Genomic DNA, 21,521 nt, shown 5'->3' with positions numbered 1-21,521 from the left:
GCGCTTAGGTGCAAATAAAGCTACCAAGGCACAGGTGAAAAAACCTCAGATGTAAGATACTAATTTTTTTTTCAATGCATTATCCTTATATGGAGCTTATTGTGGTGAAAGTAGTCCCTTTCTAATATTGTTGATGTACAAAAAAAAAAACCCTCAAAAACATTCCCATAGTGATACAAATGAGGCATTCAGTATTCTGCTTCCATGTGCAGGTCTGGATCAACCCAGAGGTCTCTGCTGTTAGCCTGAAGTATGAGAACAGACAGGGAGAAAAGAGTAGAGCAAAGGTTCTGCACAGTGCTCTTGATAGATGAAAGATAAATGGACTGTATCATCTCTACCCCCTCACACCCCCCCCCCTTTCTGCCTCCCTCTCCCTCTCTCTCTCTCTCTCTCTCTCTCTCTCTCTCTCTCTCTCTCTCTCCCCCTGTCTCTCTCACCTGTCTCGCTCTGTCTTGCTCTGTCTCTGTCTTTCTCCTGGCCCAGATGCCTAACCTTAGGGAGAAGTCCATTCTGCTGGTGAAAATGATGACCTACATTGAGAAGCGCTTTCCCGACGACCTTGAATTGAATGCCCAGTTTCTGGACCTCGTTAATTACGTCTACAGGTAATTACGCCGATTAATCACGGGGTTTTGCGACCATGCCGGCCGCTCATCCGTCGCCATGGCGACGGGAGAGCCTCTCGACGTGGCGAGTCGGGGCCAGCTCTGGTCGCTCGTGAGGTCGAGGGGGTGCGGGGGCATGGCAGGTGGGGCATAGTGACATTTGAGGCCACTGCCACCAAGTCTGAGTGCAGAATTTTTGGTCTACTGCTATATATCCTATTTCCATACATCTTGTCAAAGCCAAGGCTCTGCATCGTAACCGTGTATCAGGGCACCAACCTTGCCTGCTCACAGTTGCACTGTTGAAATTTACCGGCAGGTGGTGAATTTTTGGTCCCGCTGCTCGCCAATAGCCTTGATATCTGACACATAACACAAACGTGTTCCTCTTAGACTGTATTTGATTCTGCATGTGCTTAGTGAAGGAGATTTGAAACCCATCATCAATTTTACGATAAATTTTCACTTTTGATGTAAGCCGTCTTGTTCTTAAGTGTTCTGACATGTCATCACGTCAACTGTTCTCCCAGAGATGAGAGTCTCTCAGGAAGTGACATCACATCGAAACTGGAGCCTGCCTTCCTGTCTGGGCTCCGCTGCGCCCAGCCGCACATCAGGGCCAAGTTCTTCGAGGTCTTCGACGCCTCCATGAAGCGACGCGTGTACGAGAGGCTCCTCTACATCTGCTGCTCCCAGAACTGGGAGGCCATGGGCAGCCACTTCTGGATCAAACAGTGCATCGAGGTAGGGTCTAACCACCTCCTCACAGGGTACTGCTTCCCATCATCTGCCTTACAGGGGTTACGAGGCAGGCCTGCGTGGTCGGACAAAGCTTTAAATCTGCTTCTGCCTCTGTCGCAGTGTGAAGCAAATTTTTCGTATTCCTTTGATTTTTTCCGAATGAGGGACAGGGCAGGGGGTTGCAGATCACACCCGGGGAAAGTTCCATCCTTCGCATCCACAATCAATTCGACCTGTTTTGCGGGTGAATTATTAAAGCTGTCTTACATGCGGGGGAGGCTCGCGTTGATTCACAGCGTCGTGATGAAGTAGAGGCAAATTCGCTGGCAGCACTGCTGGTTGCCAAGCTGCTGACATGAATCTGAACATATGCCCTGACAGTGGTCCCTCAGTGTTCCTAAGGTCCATCAGTAATCTACCTTCTTATATTTTTAATCATTAATTGAAGCAGACGTTGAAACCTAATGGTGGGCTAACTGACTCTAAAGCCCTGTCTCCCCAACACCCCCCTCCTCCCCCCACCCCCCCCAGGTCTTTCTCATCTGAGTGTTCTTCTTCCCAGTCCAGTCATGGGGAGCAGATGTGTGTGTGAGTAATGGTGGAGGTTTCAGACTGTGCTCCTGTGACCCAGCGTCTGTTTCTCTCCTCAGCTGTTACTGGCAGTGTGCGAACGAGGCACCGTCATAAGCACCAGTTGTCAGGGCTCCATGCTGCCCTCCATCACCAATGTCATCAACCTCGCCGACAGCCACGACCGCGCCGCCTTCGCCATGGCAACGCACGTCAAACAGGAGCCGCGAGAAAGGGAGAACAGCGAGACTAAGGAGGAGGTTAGTGACCTCATCCAGACATGGCTGATGAAGAGTGTGTGTGTTTTTTTTTTGTTTTTTTTCTCCCATTGTTTTTGTTTGCTACCGTATATCATTTATATGCTCTCAGGAAGTTCTGACCTAAACGTCTTTAAGTCTCTCTCCCTATCTCATGTCTCTATTCATAATAAAAAGCTTTCTCGCATTATTCTTTTGAGATATGTAATAAACAGTGTTCATCACCGCTCTCTCAGTAAGACAGGCTCTTAAGCTGAATCCATGAGGCCTCTCATGTCCTTGCTCTCTGTAGGATGTGGAGATAGACATTGAGCTGGCCCCGGGGGACCAGACCAGTCTCCCAAAGACGAAGGAGCAGGCGGAGAGAGATGCAGGCAACCAGCTCCACATGCTCACCAACCGCCACGACAAGTTCCTGGACTCCCTCCGTGAGGTCAAGGTGAGCGAGGCCTCCGAACATATGGCCGCGCCTGCGTTCGTGACTCGGAGTCCGCCCGTTAAAATCGCATAATGACACATTTTTCCACGCGCTAAAAATAATGATTAAAAAAAAAAAAAAAAAGAAAAATAGCTCACAGCTACGGATGATATTTATGATTTGCTCACAAAGGCACATTGAACAGGGGTTGATCTCAGACACACACACACACACACACACACACACGGTCAAATCCCATTTGCGCAGACTGGTGGTGATTACGGCTTTGATCAGACAACACCGACCCACACATGAAAGAAGACGGTTTGACCGGTGCGGTCGGTAAGAGGCTTTTGTGCGGACGGGCCATTTGTTCTGGCAGGCGGCCTCTCCTCGTCTTTACTGACCTGTTCTCCGGCGCGGATCCCTTCCCATAAACGTTTCCATTAAAGGGCTTTTGATCTGGCCCAGTACCAGAAATCTCCCTTTCCGCTTGGAGGTCACCTAGTCATTGATTTCTGTTTAATCCGGGACACGGCGCTGTTTTATATGCGGGATCTCGGGCAGGCTTAGATAAATAATAAAGTGAAAAGGTCTGGCGCCCTGACCCTGCCGGTAATGCCTAAGAGGAACTGCTGGGGAGGAAAAAAAAAAGGAAAGAAACAAATGAAACTTTTTTTTTTTTTTTTGCTCATTTTATAGAGCTATGAACACTTTTCTCCCCCTCCCTTTTTAATATTCATTTAGTTTCGTTTAATAATGTATTCCTTTCTTCCCCGTTGCTTCATTTCTTTATTCATAATCCTCACAGTAGAGAAGTACGGTTCTTACTGGGCAGCAAAGAATTCCAAATGTTTCTGATCACATCGGTTTGTGGGGAAATTTTAGTTTTGTAAACAGATTAAAACACTCACAGGTGTTTTTCTTTTTTTAAATTAAGTAATGTGTTTTTGAAAACTTTTTTTTTTTTTTTGCTGAAGCTGTTACACATTATACAGAGCCCATCACATCCCATTTCTGATCACACTGTAGATGTGAATGTCAGTTTTGAAACAGGCTGAGACGTTTGAGTCGGGACTCATTTGATGTGTATGTGTTTGATTGATTGACAGACTGGAACTCTACTGAATGCCCTGGTCCAGCTCTGCCACATTTCCACTCCTCTCGCCGAGAAGACCTGGATCCAGCTCTTCCCACGGCTGTGGAAGATCCTTTCCGACCGTCAGCAGCATGTGAGTCAGTCGATCAATCATCACACACACACACACACACACACACACACACACACACACACACAGAGTACTACCCCGGAGAATATCCTGTTTGAACACCAACAGCATGTGACTTCCTCACCACACACACCCTCACACACTCATCTCTGTCTGTCTCTTTCGCACACACACACACAGCATTCTCCCAGCCAATTAAATCGACAACCCCAACATGCAGAGGAATTTCTGCTCACATATCACTAAATGCCACAGCTGCACCTACGCGTCATTGAGTCATATTGATGCCTAATGTCTCAATCTCTCCCTGGATCTGATTCATCCTGCCTGTCCTGGACTTACCGCTTCACTTTAATAAGCCCTTTTTCTTTTGGTTATGAGTGGGTATTAATCCATTTATGCAAATATATGATAGAGGAATTTATTGTACCAGATGTCTGAACATCCTCATTTATGGGCTTTGATTTGGAATTACGAGACCATAAATTCTTAAACACATCTCAAATAGAAAATGACCCCCCCCTCCCTCACCCCCCCCCCCCCAAAATGGGAGAGGGAGAAAAAAAAAAACGATTTAGGACACACATTTTCTGACTCACCCTCTTTCAGATGATTACGAACCTTGTGGATGCAGTTTGACCCCTTTTCATTTGCTTTTTTGGCATATTCGCTGTTGCATATTCATAAAGTAAATATTTCATAAATATGGATTACCACATTTTAATGTTTGCATATGTTCAATACCTGAATAGATGCTAAAAACCTCTCCTGCCTGTCCTTTAAGTGCACTTAGACTACCTTTTTTTTTTTTTTTTTTTATTTATTTGATTTTACTAACCTCTGTGCAGGCATTGTCAGGGGAGATGGGTCCGTTCCTGTGTAGCGGCAGTCACCAGGCACAGAGAGACTGCCAGCCCAGCGCCCTGAACTGCTTTGTGGAGGCTATGTCTCAGTGTGTCCCCCCCATCCCCATCCGACCATGCGTGCTCAAGTACCTGGGCAAGACACACAACCTGTGGCTACGCTCCACGCTCATGTTAGAGCAGCAGGCTTTTGAGAAGGGTCTAAGCCTTCACATCAAACCCAAACAAAGCACCGAATTCTACGAGCAGGAGAGCATCACGCCTCCTCAGCAGGTAACACACACACACACTCACACTCTCACACGCACAGCTCTGAATCCAAATGTTCTTTAGTTGTCATCATTAGAGATTATAACACACAGGCTGATAAGGGTCGTGACTCTCTTGGCTGCTGTGGCGCTGAGTAAAGCTGCTTTCTGAATACAGAAATTATCTGTGATTCATCCTTTACTTCAGTTAAGAGGGTTTTTTTTTCACCCAGTATTTCAGTATGAGCGAGTCACATAGTCCTTCATTTTACAAATACGTGTACAGGGACTGGCAAAAATATGGGTAAGTGTTTTCAATAGTAACTCTGTGTGTGCGTGTGTGTGTTCCTATCTGTCCATTCATTGAATCCCCTCAGGAGATCCTGGACTCCTTGGCCGAGTTGTACTCTCTGCTTCAGGAGGAGGACATGTGGGCAGGTCTGTGGCAGAAGCGCTGTAAGTTCCCAGAGACCAGCACGGCCATAGCTTACGAACAGCACGGCTTCTTCGAGCAGGTACAGACTCCTCCATCCTCCGTTGACTCCCCGTAACATCCTAGACGAACGTCTGTCTTTTGTATCAGTTTCCTGCCAGTGCTGTTCTGAGATGAGCGTGTGTCTATCACAGCCCTCCTAAGCCGTTGTAAAGAGTACTTGCTGCTGATCCTCGATTGAATACTCTTACTGAGATTGATGCTTTTGACGCGAATGGTTAGAGGTCTCAGTCAATGATATCTAAAGACCGTTTTGTTTGTTTGTTTGTTGTTTGTTTGTTTTCCCCCGTCGTTTCCAGGCCCAGGAGACGTACGAGAAGGCCATGGAGAAGGCACGCAAAGAGCACGAGAGAAGCAACGCTTCGCCCGCCATCTTCCCCGAGTACCAGCTATGGGAGGATCACTGGATTCGGTGAGAGTCGTTTCATCTTTCGGGAGATTTTGTGTGTGAAAGCTTTCAGTGTTTATCTGTTCTCACCCTTTGGCTCAAGAGCTTAAGCCCAGTCCAGGAGGGGGGGGGTGGGGGGAGGAGGAGGGAGGGAGGGAGAGAGAGAGAGAGAGTGACCCTACAGCCGTATTCTCAGAGAGTCGAGCTGACTCGGCCGGTTTTTCACAGTGGTGTGCGAGATATTTGTGCAGAGACTCTAAACTTGGACCGATATAACGGGGGGGGAGGAATCGTTTTCTAAATTCATGCCAGTAACCTGTTACATTTTATAATGTGCATTCCTGAAATGTTATCTGTGAAATATAGTTCTTCACTTAGTATAAGAGTCTCTCTCAGGTCTCAAAGTCTTAACCTTCCTTTGATGTGTGTGTGTATATATATATATTTTTCCCCCTTTTCCAGCTGCTCGAAAGAGCTTAACCAGTGGGAGGCTCTAACTGAATATGGCCAGTCCAAAGGTCACACCAACCCGTACCTGGTTCTGGAATGCGCCTGGAGAGTGTCTAACTGGGCCGCCATGAAGGAGGCCCTGGTCCAGGTAATCAGAATCAACCACCAAACCTATTTCAAAAAATACGAATGTAGCCGCTATTCCATATTGGAGATACATGTCTTTTTTTTTTTTTAATATATTTGACACAACGTTATGGGTAAGGCCTCAAAAGCAAAAGAAAAAAAAAAAAAAAAAAAGAAACAGAAAGAAAAGACCTAACTGAGCGCGTTGTTTACGACAGTACAGCAACATACCCTCAATGCCGCTGCTTAATTTATGGAGCTCACTTTTAAAACAAAGTAGAAAAGGAATGTGATTGCACCTGACACATTATAAATACTCTTGGCACTTGTTCAAGGAGACTTGGAACAAATTCACTGAGGTTTCTGTCCTAAGGTGACACCTAATTAAATTGTCCAGCACTGCCCCCCCCCCCCCCCCCCCCACTACCATTCCTTTCCTTTCCCCCCCACCTCCTCCCTCCATTCGTTTTGCATCTAATATTTACGGTTACGTGCTTGAATAATTGCTCAAACATCTGCTGGGAAGTGATTTGTTTTTTTTTCCCGTGCCAGAGCGACGCCGCTCCGCAGCGGCGGTCGCTCACAGGAAGTTTAAACGTCCTCACTTTCAATTAAAAAAAGCCAGCCGATAAGGCCAACGCTGTCTAACGGATATTCATCAAACGCCGCTCCGTGACGAGCGCGCGCCCGTGCTGACCTATCTCTGGAATTCTCTCTTTCTGTGGATGTCGTAAACCATTTCTGTGTACAATGACGTTCGTCTGATTTATAAACGCTATCTCTGCTGGTATTTTATTATGACTGAACGAATGCTTTTGTTTTGGCTGTTTTGCTGTCACAGTTTTGCGTGAGCCAAAGTAGTACGTATTTTTTGGGAGGGTTATCCTAACACTAACACAGAACTCTGGAGACTTTCAGTTCTTCATATTTTTTGGTATATTAGTAGCAATACGACGCGTGTGTCTGGGGTCGAGGCTTTGGGGATATTTGTACATCTGAAATTGCTCGTGTGCATGTTGTTATCTGCCCCAGTAGCCTAGTTCTATGCTTTCATTCTGTGGTCATAGCTGAGGTCATTTGGTCCACACTGGATGTCTCAACAAACTAACTCACTGAGCAGTGTAAATACTCAGAAGATAAGTTTCCAACATCGTCATAAAAATGCCTTTTGGGGCTGCTATGCTTTAAATAAAAAATAAGGAGGTAAACAGTTTTTTTTTTTTTTTCCCTTAGGTCCTCAGAATGATACAAAAACACAGACTTAACCACACATTAACAGTCTTGCTGATGTGGCGTGTGTGTGTGTGTGTGTGTGTGTGTTTTAAAAGGTGGAGCTGAGCTGTCCTAAAGAGATGGCCTGGAAGGTGAATATGCATCGCGGTTACCTGGCCATCTGCCATCCAGAGGAGCAACAACTCAACTTCATCGAGCGGCTAGTGGAGATGGCCAGCAGTCTGGCCATCAGGGAGTGGAGGAGACTACCCCATATTGTCTCCCACGTACACACACCTCTGCTCCAGGTCAGCCAGCGCTCAGTCAGCCTCAATTCACTTCACCTCTAGGCCTTCTGTAGTTAATCTGTGTTTGTTTATTTCCCCCAGCCAAAATGCATCATCAGGGGTGGCTTTATTGTTTGCCTTGTCTAAAGTTTAACATTTAAAACTTCTTTGTATCTGAAACTTTCAATTACTTTCCTTATCTGCTCTGCTCTGAGCTCTGAGCTCTTCATTATTCACCCGAGGACTGAATCATGATTGTTGTTGTTGTTGTTATTGTTATTATTATTATTATTATTGTTCATTCCATTACTCATATGGATTACGGACAGCCTCATCACGCTCCTCAGATGAAGAGCGCTCTCTCTAATTTCTTTGTCAAATTGACACGGTAATGCAGATTTTTTTCCAAACACTCCCCATCTGTTCCGCACTTTCCGTTAAGTCCCCGTTACCCCGGAGATTTCTCGGAGGGAAGCCAAGCCGCGGTTCTTTACCTGTTTAAAGCCGGAGGTAGCACGATGTAAAATCCGGACAGGCGCTTTTCCCTCAAATAACTGTCGTCCACCCCCGCCGTCGGCCGTCAATCTCCAGTCCTCTGCACGTCTTCTGAGAGACGCACTGTCTATAACTGCCCGTCTCTGGCCTCTTGGCCTGTTTTGAGAAGGGCTGAGAGAGTGTGGACTGGGCCATTGTTGTTCTGAATAGGTGCTTCGTATTAATATTCACAGCGAACAACAGGCCCGGAGTGCATAATCAGCCAGCGCACAATAGCCAGGCTGTCGGAACCGAAGGCTGTCTGTAAATCGTTGCAAGGGGTTTGGAGGAGGAGCTTCGCGAACTACCCGACACCAAAAAAAACGACTGGCCCCCGGGTTTAGTGAGGCTTTTAACGATGCTATGGAAATACATTTTTAAGATGGACAGTCAGACCTTGCCACGTCAGACAATGCGCCGCCGTGTTTCAGGTGTTTCCTTTCACTGTGGTGAACAGCTGTTTATGTACCTTAATACGCTGAATACAGGTATTGATGAGAGAGTTTTTTGCCTGATGGCTCCCCCGCAAAATGGTTTCTGTCAGTTGCGCAAGCCTGAATGGTCATAGCGTAGTTGAGTTTTAGTATTGAAGTAGTGTATCTGAGTATGGTCTTGGGCTGAGTTATTTTATCGTGTGAATATAGAGGTAACTGAGTTCGATTCTTGGTCCACTGCTAAAATGTGTAGGCACCCCATAAAAACATCTCCTCCCAAAGTCCAATAAAAGTGATTAAAAGAGATGAGAGAGGCAGGTAGGCAACATGTAAGTAAAGGAGAGCGAGAGAGAGTGAGGGAGAGAGAGAGTGAGGGAGAGAGAGAGAGAGAGGGAGGGAAGCAGTAAGTTTAAAATGGCGGTAATTACTTTTTCCCATCAGATAGCATTTGATTAAATACCTGCAAGAAAATTAAATTTACATGATGAATGGGCTGTGAGAATGAAGGTTATAACGTGGCATCAGCTGGAATTAAGAGATAATTGTGAAAAATATTGTATTGACTAATTTATTTTGTTTGGGGAAGATTTGATTTGCCAAGTCCGCGGACTGATTTAAGACATTTATCTTTTCAGCTGAGTTTTACAGTGAAGTATGTGGTGATCGTTGGGTCGCTACGTTTGTCTCTTTATCCATCAGTTCCAGCGTTCGTTCGGGTGTTGATTTAGGTGGTTGTTATGCAGTGGCGTGATTCTTTGTCTTGACAGAGACAAACGTCTCATTTCGGTCATGAACTGTTGCCTGGATCAGCACTTAAATTTGATGCCACAAATCAAACGTTATACAAGTCTAATAGATAGGTTACATAACAGCACAGCGTACTGTTTTAAAAAATATCTTAAAAATGTAATATACGCACCTGGTATTTTAGTAAAGGTCTGTCAAAACTAACGTTAAAGATCATGGATCTACTGGTTGTTGTTCAGGCAGTTATCCACAACTTCGTAGATTGGTGGAGTTGCGTCTGCATGTGAAGGTCAGTGTTACACGGTTAGCCGGGCTCTTGTGAGGTTTGGATGTTTTTGTGTGTTGTCTAAGAGAGGTGACATTGAGTCTGTATCATTTTCGGAGGCTTATACTCCAAGATTTTCTGTCTACCCAGCAGTTCTCTGGATAAGTTGTTTTTAAGACACTCTGATCCTTCCGTGTTGAGAGTTCACCTCAGACCTGATGAACCCCTAATACAGTGGCAGCGTTTGAGATTTGCCTTGTTGAGACTTTCTTGTGTGTGTTTCTGCGTGTGTGTGCGTGTGTGTGTTTGCGTGTTTGTGTGTAGCTGCATTTAAAACATTTGGATCGGAGGAGCGAAGTCTTTCTTATCGCAACAGTAACACTGAGATTATCTCAGATTATCTCTTGGTTTTTTTGGGGTTTTTTTTTGAGACCTCATGGAACAGAGATCACAATGAGATCCTTGTAAGATTTGGTTTAAGATAAGTTTGAGCCAAGAATGAGACATTTATTTGATTCCACAGTTAAAGATTCCTCCATCCTCTCTCCCCCCCCAACACCCCACACCCCCTCTCTCCCTCTCTCCCTCTCTCCCTCTCTCCCTCTCTCCCTCTCTCTCTCTCTCTCTCTCGCTCGTTCTTCCTCACTCAGGCAGCACAGCAAATCATTGAGCTGCAGGAAGCTGCCCAGATTAACGCTGGCCTGCAGCCAGCCAACCTGGGCCGCAACACGAGCCTGCACGACATGAAAACCGTGGTGAAGACCTGGAGGAACCGCCTGCCCATTGTGTCTGACGACCTGTCCCACTGGAGTAGCATCTTTATGTGGCGACAGCACCACTACCAAGGCAGGCTGGGAGATTTCTAAACCGTACTCTAAAACGTGTAAAATGTCACGGTATTCGGCAACGTGGAAGTGTTGAAATATATCAGGAGAACCTTTTCATTTTAAAACACGTCTGGGGGGGGGGGGAATGGTTACGCGTCCCAGCCTTCTTTTGCATGTTTTTTTTTTTTTATTCATCTCGCTGGAATGACTACCATGAATTTGCATTTCGCATTAATTTCAATACATTTAGTTATATAAGATTGTGTAAGGTTATCCATCATTGAACATCATATAATGACTTGTCTCTGATTTGAAAATGTGTCTCTTTCTCCGCAGCCATCGTTACCGCGTACGAAACGAACACTCAGCACGATCCCAACACCAATAACGCCATGCTCGGCGTTCACGCCTCGGCCTCGGCCATCATTCAGTACGGGAAGATCGCCCGGAAACAGGGCCTCGTCAACGTGGCCCTGGACATCCTGAGCCGCATCCACACCATCCCCACCGTGCCCATCGTAGACTGCTTCCAGAAGATTCGCCAGCAGGTTAAATGTTACCTGCAGCTGGCCGGAGTCATGGGCAAGAACGAGTGCATGCAGGTACTGGGATGACTTACGAGTAATGAATATTTGGTCCGACTGTTCTCCCAACGCTTTGATTTGTGAGTGTGTGTGTGTGTGTGTGTGTGTGTGTGTGTGTGTTTGTGTTTCGTTGGCAGTAGGCGCAGGCCTATTTGAAGATTTATCAGTTTGTAGCGGCCGTTTTCGATTTTTCGAATGATTGTTTGAAATTACTCTTCAGAAGCTCTTTTGGCACATGAGAGTAGCCCCTTTATTTATTTATTTATTTATTTTTCTTTTTAATGTTAGGGTCTCGAGCAGAGACTCTTAATTTAAGTAAGACTCCTCTCATTACTGGGAGAATGACTCTCCTGTGTGGATGTCAGTTTGTTCCAAACAGTATAAAGAATAGCCTTGTGGCTGGAGCATCCTCTTAAGCCTGATTAATGGAGGTGCCCCAACACAGCGCAAGTCATTAAAGCGCCATTGAATTTAACAAGAGCCACTTTCTCACCGCTATCACGTCTGCTCCAATCTCATCCCCCTCATCACCGCTCTTACTGAGTCTGGGCGCCAGACTTCCTCTTACACCTGACGACCTTTAAAAAAAAAAGCAAAACAAACTTTACAAACGCTCCAGCGGAATCTCGTAATTCTCCTGGTTTCAACGCGAATTTGATAGGTTTGACGAGCTAGTCCGAGTGGCAAAGCTGGAATCAAAATGTTTCTAATAAAATAGTTGGTCTTTTATCATTTTTTTTTTTCCCTAAGTATGTTGTTACAGGGCTTATTTGATCATGTCTTCGCAACAAAAAAGAAAAAAAAAGCTCTAGAATTAATCTCTCACATTCATTTCTCATTCAGTTTTTTGAATGCGACACTTTTTGTGTTTGTCCTTCAGGGTTTGGAGGTGATCGAGTCCACAAACCTCAAGTATTTCACAAAGGAGATGACCGCCGAGTTCTACGCTCTCAAGGGCATGTTTTTAGCCCAGATCAATAAGTAAGAGTTTATCCGGGGGCTTTGATGTGTGTCTGTCTTTGTCTACTTAATGCCTTTTCTTTTTCTGTCACTTTATCGAACGACCCTTTTTTCTCTCTCTCTCTCTCTCTCTCTACCCACCTCTAATTATCACGATTCGGATCCATCTCTCTCTCTCTTTTTTTTTTTCTTTCTCTCTCTCTCTCTTTTTTTTTTTTTTTTTTTTTTTTTTTTTTTTTTTTTTTTTTTTACCTTAGTGCTTCTGGAGCCGTCAGCTTGAGTTTAAGGATTGAGTCCCCTGTCTGATGACTTGCTGTGTCATTAAGAGAGTGCATTTGAAATGAGCGTCATCAGAGGAGAGTCATTATGTAAAAGACAGATAAACAGCTGTGTGTCTGTCTTCACCGTTAATGATCATCCCTAAATCATAAGTCCAATAATGAGGTCATAACAGTCATTAACAGTCAATATGACTTGATTATGAGTGATTAACTGTGAATTTAGTTCCCGTGGCTCCAGGAATAATGCGTTTTGAACGTTAACGCGAAGATCGACACGATGGCGCCTTCTCAATGACTTTTCTTTTTTTTTCTCTCTCACACCTTTTACCATCAAGATTTCTCTCTTGGTGAAGAGAGAGAAAGTCTTTCTTCAGAAGTGCTGGATCTCTTTTCTTCAAAAGCTACAGAATAGAACTGATATTTTTGGAGGATCCAGGAACAGCATGAGCCTGGAGAGATTCATTAAAAGATTCACCCTCAATAAACTTCTTGCTCTCACACACTCTTCACACACTCTTCACACACACACACACACACACACACACACACACTCTTCACACACTCTTCACACACACACACGCACGCACGTACGTTTTCTTGGCGCCTTTACCAGCAGAGGAACTTAAAAGAACTTGGCCTTCACTGTTCTGACCCTTGCGCAGTCTGCACACTGCCTCATCATGGGTAAAATGACTGCGACCCCCGAGGGCACGGCTGAATTGGGACGGCTTATTAAATACACGCGGCAGAATAATTAACTCAATAGCAATTTGTAGAATCTCCCGGATCAGCAAAACTTTCCCCAGCCTCAGCAGAGACTAATGTAATCATTACGTTTTCATTCTCCTCGAATATTAACAGGGGGATTTGATAAACGAATTTCACCGGCCGAGCTGTCCGTTTGACACTTGACTGCGGACGACGGCGGTAACTACGGCGACAAAGACGATGGCGGCGTACCCAGCAGATGTCTGGTCATGACGACCGTTACGCGTAGATAGAAGCGCATGCCAAACGTCCCTTAGAACGACGGCGGGATCGAGTTCCCCCGACTCCATTCGCAATTAAGCCCAATCCCGTAGCGTGCCGTGTACTCATTATAACTTCCCTGTTATACGGGATTGGCTTGGGAAACGTTTTCTGCTCACGCTCGCTTTTGGAGGTTCATCTGTAACGGTGGCGAGTAACTGAGCCTTAGAGAACTCCTGCTGAGTTGTGTCTCTGCAGGGTTAGATATATTATAATGCCTTTCTATGAGCTTCTCTTCCTCCTTCCTAAACCAACTCCATGAAGAGTGGAAAACGCTCTTAAAGGGTAATCCCACGGGATCTCACTCTCTGAGTGTTGAAATGGCTGATGAAACAAAATGGACTCAGCTAATTTTCGATGCCGTGTATCCAGCTGGACTGTATGTTCGTAACAGCATTAGGTTTTTGAAAAATTAGGTTTTTGAAAAGCTACACACATGCTCTCGACCGCATTTCGTAGTGTTCCGTAGTCAGAGATTTGGGTGTTCTTTTTTTTTTTTTTGCAACATAAAAGACAGTTTGAACTGATTTGAATTGAACCAACTCCATCGATTCTAATCACCTTTGAAAATCCTGCCAATTTTTGAGGTATTCGAGTGAGGACCATTAAAATTAATTAAAATTTCAGTGATAAGAAGATATCAGCTTATCTATCGATCTCAGTTTGATCAATCCATCATGTATTTTCTCTCTCTCTCTCTCTCTCTCTCTCGCTCTCTCTCTCTCTCTCATACTTTAGGTCAGAGGAGGCGAATAAGGCTTTCTCTGCTGCAGTACAGATGCATGATGTGCTTGTGAAGGCCTGGGCCATGTGGGGGGATTACCTAGAGAACATCTTCGTCAAAGATCGCCAGCTTCATCTGGGCGTGTCTGCCATCACCTGCTACCTACACGCCTGCCGCCACCAGAACGAGAGCAAGTCCCGCAAGTACCTCGCCAAGGTGAGACCCTGACCAATCTCGACGTTTCGTTCGGGATGCAGAACAGCCGGCTTCAAAATCCTACACTTTTGAATAGAATACATCTACCGTACAAGTCGGGTCCAGACAGACAACCCTCCCGGGAGTCTCAGACCTTGCTTGGCTCTCTTTCACAGCAGAGCAGAGCCAGAATGAGTTGGCTAGAAAACAGAGGAGGGGTTATCCGAAAGGGTCAGGTCTAGTTCCACAGCCTGCGACGAGGGGGGGGGGGGGGCGAGGAGGCAGAACCAATGCTGGCTTCTTTAACGGTTAAATGACTGTTAGTTTACTCTTTCTCCACCAGCATGATGAGAGACTGCTATTCAGTCTCTGCCACAATTATTTCCAGTCACCACTGGCCTTGAATGGGTTTCCCCTCCACCCTGAGGTTAAGAGCTTAATTCCACCCCTGTCACTCCAATCTAACCAGCTTTGTGCTGCCTGACCCTTCTCCAAGAGCGAGCCGCCTTCTTCAGTCAATCAATAAAACATCCTCTGATCCACTATCTTCAGGTCGTTAGTGAAGAGGAGGAGGGCCAGAGTGGCCATGTAAGCTTCGCATACTGATCTATAGGCCGTCTTAAGCTTCTCACAAAGTGACCAACTTTCTCCTGTGACAAAGGCTTTTTTTTTTTGGTATTCTTCTCTCTCTGTTTCTTTTTACTCGTTTAAACGTTAAACGCAAGTTGGTCGGAGGACGAACGAGGAAGCTTCGCGACTCTACTGTTTCGCCATCTGGAAAGTACTCTCATTTATCACATTCCATTTAAATTTGTCGAGCGAAAATTTGTTTTTAGATCAAAATGTCTTTTTTTCTTTTTCTTTTCTTTCCTTTTTTTTTTTTTTAGCCTGAAGGTATTTTTGTGTGTCCCATCTTGGAGTTATCATCATTTACCCTACACCGTGCCGAAGGTGGCGGTTAAGTTGATGAACTACTGCCGAATGGTGTAATTGAACCGACAGACTCGAATGGTGCTCTGCTTTTGTTTGAATATTGTGCACGTTGGAGACTGTTCTCACACACCTGCAGGGACCTGGCCTGGGGAAAAGATTTGGCCAGTTGTGTGTGTGTGTAATTTCTCTCTTTTTTTTTCTCCCTCTGTTGGGCTGCTACTCTGAGAGAACATTAGATTATACGCTGTGTGATCTGTGCTGGCCCTGTGTATGGTATAGAGAGGGCTGTTGGCACAGTTTAGCCGTGATAAATGAGAATGGATGCCCAGTGATTATCAGTAATTACCTACAAGCTGTGTGGCCTGGTCAGCCCACCGTAGGGTTCAGCGGTTAATGTCTCCATCAGGCTCTCCCGGGATGGAGCTTCACCTTTCCTATTCTCCCAAGCCATGATTCCAGAACCTCCTAACTAGCAGTCATAGGCGTTATGACTCACTGTGGACTGAGATGGCTTGGATACGATTCCCAGATCATTAAACTCCCTGCACACCCATTTGGTGTGCGTGATGGCCTCTTTAAGGAGTATGGCAGTGTTTCGCTAATTCAAAGCGCACGTCACGGACCCACTGTAATAAAAGATTTGCTCAGTGCCGAGTAACTGCTGCTATAAATTCAGCCGGTGCATAAAGTTTGCATACGTTGAAATGAACCGTCATGCAGATGATCTCAAGCGGAATCACAAGTCCCCCGTTATGGAGCAGAACCATCTGTGCTGTTGTCTTTGCTTGCACGAACGCGCGTGGTCTTCCGTTCACTCTCTTCCCGTACTTGTTTCCCCCTTAGGTACTGTGGCTGCTCAGTTTTGACGACAAAAACACCCTGGCCGACGCGGTGGATAAGTACTGCATTGGGGTACCGCCCATCCAGTGGCTGGCCTGGATTCCTCAGCTTCTCACCTGCTTGGTGGGTTCTGAGGGCAAGCCCCTGCTGAATCTCATAAGCCAGGTGAGTAGCATCCACTTTCAGCACTCTCAGCTAAGTTTTTACTTAAAACAGCCTGTTCTCCCTATGCCAGAGGACTTATAACTCATCCTTATTCATTCCGGTTGAGTATATTTTGGGGTTGGGGGGAAGGGGGGGGGGGGCTCTTTTTGTTGAAAGTGTGTTTTTCTCCCACACCCTTTGTATTTTTTTTGTTGTTGTTGTTGTTTGGGTTGATATCCGTGTGTTGTGGTGTGCTCTTATGATAATTCATGTATTCGTGTCTGCGTACACCTGCACGCAACAATTTCATTAAGATGAATATCTTTTGTTCATTCCACAGAAGGTTCACTTTGGCAAGATCTATTTATCAAACATATCGTTTTATTGGCTACCATCGCAGCCAAGTTCTTTTAATTATTTATGCGGGGGCTTTTATTTTATTATTATTAAGTTAATATCAAGCACACTGCAAACTGCAGGAACAGGAACAGGAGTTGCAAATTAATCATGAGGCTAATTTGCTGTCCTTGATGAAGTATTACTTCCAAGCCATTTAAAAAGCATCTTAACTTCAAAGAGCAGACGACCGCTCCAGGGGCTTCTCCTCCTCCTCCTCCTCCTCCTCCTCTCGCGGGGTACAGAGAGAGGGAGGAAACCGAAAAAAAAAAAAAAAAAGAAAGAGAAAAGGCGAGAAGCTCAGGTTTGAGATCTTAAACCACCTGAAAGGATCCCCAATATCCCTCCTCCTTTTTCTACGTAGAGATCCCGAACACTTTTTAACATGCACCCGGCCCCCTCGTCTCTCTTAACAGATGTATCGGACGAACGAGTCTCTAAATCATATCTTCGCAGTACGTACGCTAGCGTGAAGTGGAAATACTTTAGTGCGAGGTTAAGGCTATTCAATCAAGTCCGTACTATTCTGCGATAAACGGGACAGAGGCGTTTGCATACAGCCGATTCAGTGAATTGACGCGTCAAGGTTTGTTAAGAAAGAGGTTTAGTTATTATCGAAACTTTTGTTACGGTTTGATCTCTAAATCCTTGTCATTATTCATCGCTTGATCGGAGGGTAAACACTCGACTCCCTCGGTTTTTAAAGTTAAAGTTGGAGCTCATGGAGCAGATGGAGCACCTTTATCTTGAGATTTGAATTATTTAGTCTTGCTCCGGTCGACGGGATGTTTAAAAAAAAAAAAAAAAAAGAAATTCTTGAAAAATTAATGAAGTTGAGCCATGGGGTGCTTCCAGATGAAACGGAAGCCTAGAGAACCAACACCTCCATGCTGCTACACACACACACACATACCCATCCATCCTAATATATGACAAGGTTTATCAGCAATTATAAGGACGATCTCTCCTTTTCACCTCTTTCATTTTTAATGCACTACATAAGAAACTCTTAAAGTGAGCCTTTAGCCTAGCCTGCTGTACTTTTCATGTCAACCTCATCCTGGGACCGAGGGTGTCTTTTTACCGCTAAAGGCTAGTTCGCACTCAGCTATCAGCTAGGCTGCGGATCAGATGTCTGCCTAATGGCATCGCGCATCCCCGTGCTATGAGACCTGAGAGCAGTCTGGGGGGGGGGGGGGAGTGCGGCAGTGCGGGAGTCCCTTGGTTAAGATAATTTGTTAATGCTGCTGTTAATTTAGTTGTCCTGCTAAATGCTTTCCTTTCAGTCGTATGTTGTACCCATAAAAAGAACGAGTTCTGTGTGAGTTTTTTTTTGACTGCCTTGTTACAGTCAAGCAATAGTAAGCAAAAACAAATCTAGAGGTTTATTTCGGTGTGGAATCAAATGGTTTTATGATGTGGTGCAACAAACACACTAACAAGATATTGTTGTTAGTTGCTTTGCCGTAAATGCGTCAACAGTCGCGTGATGAACAGTCGGTGTCCTGAAGCGGCTTCGAGAGCGGTAAAGAGCACTCGCGCCGGCTTCGCGTCTGTTCAAGGGCACTACGGATCTTTTCAGGGGAAGTGGGGAGCTCTTTCAAGACTTGACAAGCTTTTACCGAATGTCATATTGAACCATGGTTTTAATCTGCCTCTGATATTTGTCCATTTCATTGCCCCCCCCCCCCCCCCGGATTCATTTTCCCGAGGCTCCGCTATCACGGCAAAGTTTCAAAACATGTCAGCGCTGCACTCCTCTCCCTCACTCGTCCTCGGGCCCGCTGGGACTATCTGAAATGTAATCTGTGGCTGTGTCTCTTAGGTGGGACGTGTCTACCCTCAAGCGGTGTACTTCCCCATTCGAACTCTGTACCTGACACTAAAAATCGAGCAGAGGGAGCGCTACAAAAGCGGTAAGTCTGGAACCTTCCGCTTTCAAAAAAAAAAAAAAAGCCAGAATTTTGTTACCTCGTCGCTTTCAGCAAAATGTCTGTTGTGAGATTCAAAAAGTGTGATTCATGAAATGACGTGCTTTTGGGACTTTAGTCAGGTACAGGGTATGTGAACAATGCCCAAATACTTCATCACTAACATTCTGTGGCAGTTATCACTGTCACCTCTGTGGCTTAGTACTTCTGACATTGTTACAGGAAGGGTTATAGGAATCCAGCTGTTCTTGACTAGCCATGTGAAACTGGAATATTGAGGCTTTTATACCTGAAGTCTGCCTGTCTGCTCCTCAGATTCTGGTCAGCAGCAGCCCAGTTCGGTCGGGGCGCAGACGCACTCTGCCTCGGACCCTGGGCCGATCCGCGCCACCGCGCCCATGTGGCGCTGCAGCCGAATCATGCACATGCAGCGGGAGCTCCACCCAACGTTGCTTTCCTCTCTGGAGGGCATCGTCGACCAGATGGTGTGGTTCAGAGAGAACTGGCACGAAGAGGTAAGAGGAAGAGAGGGAGAAACAAACAAACAAACAAAAAAAGAATGTGTTTTAACTTATCAGATGATGATGATGATGATGGTGATGATTCAGGGGCTTGGAACAGAGAGATGGTCCAAGAGAGCACTGGAGAGTCACTGTCGATTACAACTCGAGGCGAAGAATATGTAGATATCATAAATGTGCCTAGCTTTAAATTTCGCAGTATCTTGCGCACACGCACGCACACACACACACACACGTACACACACACACACACGTACACACACACACACACACACACACAAGTCGTCGGAGCAGTTAAACGCCTCGTACGTTTTCCGTCCGGGTTGCTTCGGGTTTTTTGATGTCTTAACCCAAATTACCCTTGTAGATCATGCAGACAGACTTTTCGGAGGGCTTGTTGACCAGATGAAAGCTGACACAGGCATGCATATGAGATTCAGCTGGACCGGAAAGAAAGTGGTTTTTTGCTTTGCTGTGGGATGGTTTTGCTCTGATGCTAATCGGTTTCTGGTGGGGAGGGAGGGATCTGAGGAAAAGGGGGGGGTGGGGGTGGGGGGTTGGGGGGAGAGAGGGGGGGGTTGCCGTGATTGATGTGTGTGGTGAATAAGTTAGACTCAGCATTGGGACACTGGGGCAGGTATATGACAGGAGCAGCTGCAGCTGTGTGTTCCGATCGGACAGGTACAGGGGACAGGCGTACTCTCCTGTGGGGCTCTAAAGCCGCACCTGGCCCACCTGAAAGACAAAGAGAGGGTTAGAAAGGAAAGAGACGGGGAGAAAGAGAAGGATGGCTATTCGGGTAAAAAGGAGATAGTCAGGGAGAGGGATTGAACTTGGGGGGAGGCCCATTAGGTTAGCTGTTTATCCCATTGCGAAAATCAGCAAAAAAACCCAAAACCCCATAGATACAAATTTATTTTTGTTAGTTTTGCAGGTTTGCCGTACTTTTTAGTTTGTGGGTTTTAGTAGCTAGAGGACGCATAAAGAATTATCTTCACTCAAAGCAAAAGGTGTGGTCAGCCAACCCAGTGAAGTGCAGGTGAGAAAAACAGCTCTGTCTGCCTTTTGGCTTTATCCTCACCGCCCCTCCTCCACCTTCCCAGGTGCTACGTCAGCTCCAGCAGGGGTTGGCCAAGTGCTACTCCGTGGCGTTTGAGAAGAGCGGAGCCGTTTCGGACGCCAAGATCACCCCGCACACGCTGAACTTTGTGAAGAAGCTGGTGAGCACGTTCGGCGTCGGCCTGGAGAATGTCTCAAACGTGTCCACCATGTTCTCCAGCGCCGCCTCGGAGTCGCTGGCCCGACGAGCCCAGGCCACGGCCCAGGACCCCGTCTTCCAGAAGATGAAGGGCCAGTTCACCACAGGTCAGTGCCCGAACACGCGCATCTCCGTGTTCACCGTAAAAGTTCACATTTTCTAAACTCATGGTTTTTTTGTTATGAAAATGAATTTTTGGATTGACAGTATGCGCGCACAAGGTACGGATACATACACTCTGTAGATGCGGTAAATGTAACTGCACTTAATAATAAAAAAAAAAAAAAAAACCCCAGATGTTTTGCCAAGAGTTAAAAATGTCTGAAACGCCAGATGCACCGCACGCAAGTTCAAGCACACAATATGATTATTCAGCTAAACCGTACGTAACAGGAACGCGTTTCTCATCTACATGGTATCTGGTCCTGGGGGTCTGGTCCTCCTGCGTGTCTGGCACCTTTTGTTCCATGTTAGCTGCAGGCACTGTGCATTGCGGCTCAGGCAGAGGAGAGAATGAAGGCTGTGCACCATATGATCACATTTATCAGCTGAAGGCTGGTAACTGACGGCCTTCGTGTGACTGTAGAGCTGAGCTCTACGCTGTAAGAATTACACAGCTGTGTTTAACCCAGTCATCTTTCTCACCCTCAAGCGTTTTCTCTCTCTCTCTCTCTCTCTCTCTCTCTCTCTCTCTCTCTCTCTCTCTCTATCTCTCTATCTCTCTCTCTCTCTCTCTCTCTCATTGAGTCTGTGGCACATTTTGAAACTTTACTTAACACGTTATTTTAATCAAACTGTTCAGCGTGTGAAAAACATTAAAGTCAGTTCAGGTCGTTTTATGTCGTTTCCGCCGGGTGTTCAAATCTTTAAAAAAAAACAACAACAAAAAAAAATATTAGTATTTGGTTTATGAACAGCCTATTCTTGTTTCTTGTGCAGCGCGAAATATCCTTAATCGACGCAAATTTAAGGATTTTTTGTTCTCTTGCCAGATAGATTAAAAAAAAAAATGTTTTGAGAGATTTCTT

General features: G+C 45.6%; 1 protein-coding gene across 1 annotated transcript in view; it reads left to right on the top strand.

Moving 5' to 3' along the window:
* Positions 1-21,521, top strand: part of trrap (transformation/transcription domain-associated protein) — a 63,544-nt gene that overhangs the window by 33,471 nt on the left and 8,552 nt on the right. The window contains exons 47-64 of the mRNA XM_030773537.1: positions 487-608; positions 1,139-1,352; positions 2,000-2,179; positions 2,469-2,615; positions 3,707-3,826; positions 4,672-4,959; positions 5,312-5,449; positions 5,727-5,839; positions 6,278-6,413; positions 7,720-7,911; positions 10,521-10,716; positions 11,034-11,299; positions 12,162-12,262; positions 14,290-14,491; positions 16,247-16,408; positions 18,609-18,695; positions 19,080-19,229; positions 20,339-20,600. Coding sequence (XP_030629397.1) covers positions 487-608; positions 1,139-1,352; positions 2,000-2,179; positions 2,469-2,615; positions 3,707-3,826; positions 4,672-4,959; positions 5,312-5,449; positions 5,727-5,839; positions 6,278-6,413; positions 7,720-7,911; positions 10,521-10,716; positions 11,034-11,299; positions 12,162-12,262; positions 14,290-14,491; positions 16,247-16,408; positions 18,609-18,695; positions 19,080-19,229; positions 20,339-20,600 — 3,076 coding nt within the window. The remainder of the gene's footprint in view (positions 1-486; positions 609-1,138; positions 1,353-1,999; positions 2,180-2,468; positions 2,616-3,706; positions 3,827-4,671; positions 4,960-5,311; positions 5,450-5,726; positions 5,840-6,277; positions 6,414-7,719; positions 7,912-10,520; positions 10,717-11,033; positions 11,300-12,161; positions 12,263-14,289; positions 14,492-16,246; positions 16,409-18,608; positions 18,696-19,079; positions 19,230-20,338; positions 20,601-21,521) is intronic.

This window comes from Chanos chanos, chromosome 5, assembly GCF_902362185.1.
Source record: "Chanos chanos chromosome 5, fChaCha1.1, whole genome shotgun sequence".
In the NCBI taxonomy this organism is placed as follows: Eukaryota; Metazoa; Chordata; class Actinopteri; order Gonorynchiformes; family Chanidae; genus Chanos; species Chanos chanos.
Note: the sequence above shows the minus strand (reverse complement) of the source record. Positions and strands in the feature narration are given on the sequence as shown.